Below are 8,110 nucleotides of genomic sequence, written 5' to 3' on the forward strand. Positions count from 1 at the left end.
CCTACTGGTTTTAAAATCTCAAAAATATTTCTGTAAAGACCTGGCAAAGGCTCAGTTTGCAGTAAATAAAAGAGTTTTTCCTGACACTTGAAGCTTAAGATTGGGAGCATGATTTCCTCAAACTTAAATACAAATTGTGTTTTCTTTTTGAAAACCTGAGACAACCAAAATCAGAGTATATAGTTTTCTTACAGTTCCTGTTTTCTGGCCTCTATTTCAAACTGCAAGTATCAATTTACTTTTCCCTATGAAGTGACCTCATATTAATAACACCATTTGAAACTTTAAAAATTTGTATAACAAAATTATGAATGTCAATTACAAAATGAACAGAATTAAAATTTGTGACAGCTATACATTTATGGCTGCCCTTCTATGATGATTTTTCACATTAAGTATTATGAAATGCTTCTATTTTCTATTTAATCTATATTGTAGTTTCCTAGATAAAGCTGATCCCTAATAACCTGGGAAGAGAATGGCTCTAAAATAAGCCAAGTGTAAACTGAAGAAAATGCTTACTCTTTTTTAAGCATAATTCTTTTTTCGGGAGTTGTAGATGAAGATTGTGACTTGTATCTGAAGTTTCTTAGTTTTAGCTCATTTCATTACCAATTCCTGCCAATTTAACAGCAATTCAATAGAAATTTCTTAAACTCTTAATAGTTCACACCACCTGTTTTTATAATTTTTCTTTTTTGGATTTTGAAGGTAGTATTTTTCTCAGTGCTTTCCAGTTTGTCCTGTTTTCTTAACACAATGCTGTATCAAGAATAAATACTCTTCAGGCAATAATCTTATTAATATTTGTTTACCAAATAATGCTTAGAATTCTGTTTGGGTTTAGAATACTCACCTAAAACCTGTGTGTCTTTAATTGCTGTGTCTGTAATTTTTTTTTTTTTTGTTGTATGTCTTTACTATTATTGTACTAGGATTTGGAAGTAGCTCTGCCTTTGGAAGTAGTGCCACAGGAGCGTCATCATTTGGGTTTGGAACTACAAGTAAACCATCAGGAAGTCTGAGTGCAGGTTGGTTTGTTTGTTTTGAATTCAAAAATCAATTTTATTTTAAAGCAAGTCTTATAATTAAACTGCTGTGCTCACTCAAAGAAATTGATTGTTTCAAGTTTCATGTGTGTATCACTATTAACATAACTACTTGCTAGAGACACATTTTCAGGTAAGTTTTTGGGTTCGGTTAAAGGTCTCCTATGTAGACAGTATTGAGCGAGCATTAATGTTTCCCATTTCGTGATGTCTGTCTAGTTAGGAGTGGAAGCAGGAGACAGATGCAGCCTCATACACAGAAGAGCAGTTGTCATTTGAATACATTGGTACCAGTTACTGATTTAAGTTAGTGTATAAATTAGTGACAGATATACTGATCATTTGACTTACTGTATTTACAAATAAAATTATTTTCTGGAAACTCAGAGATTTCCTTAAAAACGTATAGATGCTTACTGTATTTGAAAATAAAGTTATATGTATCGAATTTCTGAATACATTCAAAATTCTTTATATTAACTACTTTGAAAACATTTCTGTGGCAATTGAATTACACAGTACTCATTTAGCTATTTTGGATTCATTTTTGGGGGTGGCAATAAAATTAAAATATGGATGCCATTGCACCTTAACTCAAAAGTCTGAAATACAGCTGACATCTCTGTTTACTTTTTGAATAGAAATAATAGCTTACTAAGCTATTACTAAGCAAATAGCTTCTATAGTCTGTCTTGCAGTCTTTTTTCAGTGTCACATTGAAGGAGGATCATGTCTCAAGATAAATGTTTGATCAACTGCTATTAAAAGAAAACGGCATTTTGCTGGTATTTACTGGGAAGCACTATGATTTTTATTCTGGATTCTCCTTGGTTAGTGATGAGTTTTTTGGCCTGTAAAGTACATTAAGCTTTGCATTATAAGGTGGAAATGGCTCACTAAGTTGTCTGTAATGTTCATGAATGTTAACAACTTAGTGAGTTCTTGATGGAACTCTTCATAGTGTCTGGTATCTAAGCATCACCTTCTTTTAATTATCTCTTAATATGAGAAACAATTGGAAGGCTTACACTGCTTATGTTTTTATCTTGTGGCCTATTGTTTCAAAGTATATCTTAAATAATATGCAGCATTTAAAACTGCCAAATTACAAAATTAATAATTTCATTTTTAACATATTAAAAATATAATTAGAAAACTACTTGTATGGATCAGTTGTCTGTCACTAATGAAGTATCAAGCCAAAGTAAATAACAAGTTTGTCTTCGCTATGTTGGTGGTATGCAGAAGCAATTTAAATACCATTTCCCTCAAACTAGGCTTTGTCATGGAGTCAGTGCCATCAGTCTCTTTTGCAAATAAAGGGATTGCACCCAATAAAATAGAGATTGTCAATTATCTAAAAAGAGCCTCAGCTACAGAAAGTAGCTGAATAAAAGCAGATTAAATGTATTTCCTGTCATTTTGCGCTTAGAAAATCAAGTAGTCATAAAATCCTTATCTAGACCGGGATTATGGTAATAGAAACCACTATTAAAAATTTGGTAGCCCAGAAACACACTTTTACCTTTTATATCCAAAACCTTATGGCATATAGCATCTGGATTGCGTGTGCTCTGTAATTGAGGGTGTATAAATGGGTTTGAATGATTCCTGAGGCTAGCTAGGTTATATATACTTTTTTAAAATGTATTGTGTTCTGTTTCTTAGATATTGTGTACCTAAGATCCTGAAAAAAGATTTTTTTTCAAGCAAAAGAATATGCTTTTCAGGATCCTGAAAGCATATTATGGTTTATGTTATGGTATAATGGTTGCATCTTGTTTCTGAATCTATTTATTTGGAAAAGCTAGGAAAGTGGAGTGAATATGGGTTATGAAATTCACTGTTGTTTCTGCTTGGGTTTAGACATGAGCAATTAAGTATTTTCCCAGACTAATGTGTCTGGAAACACGAGATAAGCATGTCTTCCAACACACACTGTCCCAGGCTGCTTAGGCTACCCCAGCTCTACTCCACAGATTTTCCATCAGTTTGGAAATCTTAATTTATCTTAAAACTAAAATTATAGAACCCAAAATTGGTTCTGTCAAGTGTTTGATTTTTTATAAATGAGGTTTAATTGCTTTAAAAGATGTGTGAGTGTCTGTAGTGGCATTACTGCTCTTCTCAGTTTCAGTTTGTGTGAGGAGAAAATTTTGAGTCCTCTGATAGTCTTTGAGCACCTTCTAATAATAAATTTGGCTTGGTCCGGGAATGGTTGTTGTGTTCATCAGTAGATGAAAAGCAGAGCAGCTTCAGTCTCCTTGCAGTTTCTTTAGTGGATGTGAGAGATGAAAGCAGGAATGGATTGCAATCTGATGAACTGCTGTTCTGCTGAACCCTGTAGTATTAAAATTACTCAAAAAATGCTGTTATGGGGAGGTATGTACTCACCTTTGGCTTACCAAGCTAGAGGCTGACAGAAGCAGGGATGCACAAGCCCAGTGAATGAAGTATGATCATAATACTGTTCAGGGAGATGTGAGGCTGTGTCCTTGAAGGGCAGGTTGTCATTTACTTCCTGAAAATGACTGTTCACACATAAATAATACTAATTTCAGCAAGAACATTGTTGATCACATTGTACCTATGGTTGAAGACTGTGAGTCTTTCATCTAAACTGAGCTATTCTGTGACTAATTGTCTTTTCCTGCAACAGGAATATGACTCAATGTATACCTTGTTTAAGTTTTTCATCTTGAAGACTTTTCATTGGAATGTTCAGCTTTAGGGTTCAGTTTACTTCTAATGTAACTTGGTAATTTGCCTTGTTATGCTGCCATGACAGGAGAAAACCATATAGATGAATTTCACATCTACCTTTCTATACTTTTATGACTGCCCCTAATGTCTCTTCCAACATAACAGTTGTTACTTTCCAAGTTGTATCGAAATTAACAAGCATGTTCTCAGTCTTCTATTCCATAGTTTGTGCATCTCTTACTGTAATATTACTCAAATGTAGGCTGCCTTCCCTGCATCTAGAAGCAGCAAGGTGGAGGTAATTTATAAATGCTTTACTCTTGCCTACTGAGCTCCTGGCACTATAAGTCATAGGCAGCTTTATTATAAATGGCATTCATGATGTTTTCTATGGGAAGCAATGCTTGCCTGTTATCTCACATATATGAATTAAAAAGGTAATGGTTTTAATTCATGAGACTCCCTGCTACATCTTAGTTAGGATTCAGAGTTACCAGGGAAATGGAGTAACACTTGCATGTGTTTCACCTCTTACATCCTAGGATGAGAGACACATTAGCCCACAAAATTTAGACAAGACCCAAATGAACACTATCAGTCACTGTCATCAGTCACGCTAGATCTGCACAACCATTACACCGACAATGAGTTCTTTGCAGGCAACTGCGTACTGTAGGACTGTGAGTTACTGGAATGTTGATAAGGAATTTTCTTGACAAGATGATGTGTGTAACCCAAGTCCAGACATTGCAGGAGGAAGAGTTTCATGTTATGTTTTGAAGTAGTTCTTAATGCAGCGTGTCACAAATAAGTGAGAGAACAGAAGACATCAGGCTTGTGAGAGCTACTTAAGGATTCTGATGAGACAACCAGTTGGGCTTTTATTTCTGTACTCTAAAAATATTTTAGGCGTTGAGTTGAAGTATGGACGTGACCAAAGGATTGCTTCAGCTGTCTGCTAGAGAACTAATGAAGCAATATAAATAATGCATATTGAGAATATAGTCTTCCTTGATTGTGAACCAGCCCCATTTTTCTTATTATCTTAATTGTTTGCAGGTTTTTATATTTAATTTGTATGAAGCTCTTTGTTAGAATCTGAACTTGCTTGTGTATTACTTACTATTTTGTGGTCTCTTGAGACAACAAAAAGTGAAGTTATGAAGTTCTGCTTCTTATTAAGTAATCGTTGAGAAATTTCTAGCGTTCTCTAATAGTTACAATTATTATCTAAGTTGATTACACATAACTGATATAAATTTATAAAAGAAAGGGAAATTAGTTAATGTTAGTGGAAACTGTAGGGAGACTTTTTTGAACTGATCTTGTTTCACAGCTGCACTAAATATTCAGTTTGTTTACCTTTATAGAAGAGGGTGGAAGAGTTAAAATAGCACAATTTGCTCAGCCAGTCACACAGTTTTTCCAAAACTTTGTTTCCAACACTGTTTTATGGTTTGCGGTAAAGGATGTTTTTAAATCCGAACAGTCTGACAAGGATTTTTTGAGCCTTTTCTGCCTCACGTTTAAGGTGTAGTCTATGCCACCTTTGTTGTAAAGGTGGGCCAAGGTAGCCAAGTCTGTAGGAAGAAGGCTGAGCACTCCAACTCCAGCTTTCTCATTTCTCTTCTGTGAATGAAGTGAATGGCCAGTCCATGGTTCACCTGTATCTGCTGCCTTCCCTCCCACCTTAGCGGGGAGTGCATTGCATGTTTATGCTGAGAACTTGAGGAACTATGGTTTTTCTATTGTACAATTTCAATGGGACTTTTGTGTGCTACTCTTGTGTGGGTAATGGTATAATAGACTTGTGATTTAGGATATAATTGTTTGTACTCACTGAGGTAGTCTCTGTTAATGCTGCATTATCCAAGTTGCCGTGGCAAGTCCAAGTGCTCCAGCAATGTGATCTACCATTGTTGCTCCAGATTGGTATAAAGTGTTACAACTTCTGGTAATAAAGTGGCTGGTGGTAAAAACTTCAAAGAGAACAAATTTACAATCCTGATATAACTGATATTTTAAAATATTTTTCCCTCCCCCATAAGGCTTTGGGAGCTCGACTACATCTGGGTTTAACTTCAGCAATCCTGGCATCACAGCATCAGCTGGCCTGACGTTCGGGGTGTCTAATCCTGCATCTGCAGGCTTTGGGACAGGAGGGCAACTTCTTCAGCTGAAGAAACCTCCAGCTGGAAACAAGCGAGGGAAAAGATAGGCACCCCTTTTAGGGAGGGGGAAGCGCATCAACTTTCTTCAACTGAAAAGTCTATTTTTCTAGATTGATACATTAACTAAATTACATCCCAGGAGATTTATAAAAATTTTGCTACTTTTCCCTAGTGATATCATATTGAACAGCTATTTTCTTGTGAATAGAAACTCGTTTATGTATTTTTATTTTGGGCCCTAGTTTTAGAAATGTTCTATACTGCATTATTATTAAAGAATCTTGTAAAATCATCTATTTAACCTAATGTTAGTAGCAGAATATTTTTTGTTAATAAGCTTTATACCATATGAATATATGCATATTTGTTTCTTTTGTACAGATAAAATATATTCTAGTACAAATACTAGAGTTCATATCTTCTGTTCCTGGATATGGCCTTTAAATCTACTTCAGGGTGTTTTTGTGTATATGGATGTAAATATATACAGTACAGTGCACACATCTGTGTGTATGTATGTGTATATATATATGTATAAAACACAGATGTGCATACCTTACCCCATAGACAGATCTCCTTTTCCTTGTGTGTTCTGTTTCTCCATGTTACCCTGTGGTCCCGTTTCTTGATGTTCCTAGGAATTTCAAATAGCGGGTCCCAGGCTGTGTCATCATTGCTTCTGTGTTTTGTTGTTTAAAACTAGCTGAAATACAGTGTTTAATATTTCATAAAGTTTGGTAGATAGTGGTTAGCAGCTGTTTTGGTTTTGTTTTGGTTTTTTTAACCTTTTTCTTGGCCCATTTAGCGGCCAACTCTAAAGAAGAATCTGAGATTTCGACACAGACATTAATAGGTAATGTTTCCCAAACTGTTTGATTTTTTTATTTTTTCTTTTTCTCCTGAGCTGAAGAGTAGGGCACTGCAGGATTTCAGCTGAAAGCTCAGGATGCAACAAGGTCTGTATGCAAACAGGAGTTGACAGGCTGGATGAGCTTTTCCCTGCATTTGAGGGAGACAGGATGCACTGTCCTAATAAAAACCCAAATTAAGTATTACAAACCCAAGCTGATTAATGAACTTCTCACAGCACTACCTTAAAAGCAGTTGGGTGTCTACTTTCAAACAAGGTGTAGTACAGTAACTTGCTGCTCAAGAACAGAGGAGAAAAATGATGTAAATTGAAGGTTAAGGTGTTGCAGCAGTAGTTTATGAATCTTACATACCACAATATTATAGCTTGTTGTTTCGCATCCACAATTTGGTGTGCACTAGGAATATCCAGGAAAATATCTTAAGGAAATAATAGATCAATTGATTCTTTGCAAATAATGATACCAGACTGATGTGTGAGCATGAAACTTTGGAGCCAAGTTGATTTTATGTAGAGGTTTTGTCATTTGCTTTCTATTGTTAAAGTGTTACTACCATTTTGTATGTTTTGGAAGTGTCTGCATTCAGCAGTGATTGCTCTTTGACAAATGTTTGATTTGTCACTTAATCTGATAAAATTAAGGGAAACTGAGCACAGAATTCTTCACTTTTGTACTTGTATGTTATTGCATCTTTGTGAGCAGTCTCTTAGGAAGGGATATGTGTTTTTTTTAATGTCACAGAAAAATAAAGCTTACGGTTTATTTTGATTTCAACCTGTTTTTAAATTTTTATTGGGCTGCAGTCAAAACTGTAATGTTTGTATTCCTTTGTTATTGCTTTTTTTAATAGTTAATATGTTAAACCACTGGACTCTTATAATGTATTAATTTGTGAATCTAGTTCTAAATGTGTACTGTTTGTCCATATGTGCAACTTACCATTGTGCAAACAATAAAACAATAATGCTGTGATCCTTGTAATACATATTTGCCTATCTGAGAGATCATTTCCTGTCATTCTCCTACATTACAGGAGAAACAAAAGCCTCATTGGCTAATATGTAGAACTGTTGTTCCTAGAATTCATATAGTGCAGAATTGTTCTTGCTGAAGTTAGGGCTGTGATCCTGGATTGGAAGTGTGGAGGGAGAAGGTGTAAAAGGAGGTGTATTGCGGTAGAATTTCTTCACAGTGCATGATATAAACCTGGCTCATGGTGTAATGTAACACAGCTCCAGGAATGGCTTTGTAAATTGGGAAACAATCTGAGCCTCCTGGGTACCTGTGTTGTGTTTCTTTTCTGATTAAACAGCAA

At 35.3% G+C, this 8,110-nt stretch overlaps 1 protein-coding gene across 2 annotated transcripts in view; it reads left to right on the forward strand.

Annotated features, from left to right (window-relative positions):
• Positions 1-7,782, forward strand: part of NUP58 (nucleoporin 58) — a 36,577-nt gene extending 28,795 nt beyond the window's left edge. For both annotated transcript variants that reach the window (XM_033052121.2, XM_033052120.1), the window contains exons 15-16: positions 936-1,031; positions 5,801-7,782. In XM_033052121.2, coding sequence (XP_032908012.1) covers positions 936-1,031; positions 5,801-5,970 — 266 coding nt within the window. In that variant the 3' untranslated portion in view covers positions 5,971-7,782. The remainder of the gene's footprint in view (positions 1-935; positions 1,032-5,800) is intronic.
• Positions 7,783-8,110: the final 328 nt, after the last annotated feature.

The sequence above is a fragment of the Catharus ustulatus genome, chromosome 2 (genome assembly GCF_009819885.2).
Source record: "Catharus ustulatus isolate bCatUst1 chromosome 2, bCatUst1.pri.v2, whole genome shotgun sequence".
Lineage (NCBI taxonomy): Eukaryota > Metazoa > Chordata > Aves > Passeriformes > Turdidae > Catharus > Catharus ustulatus.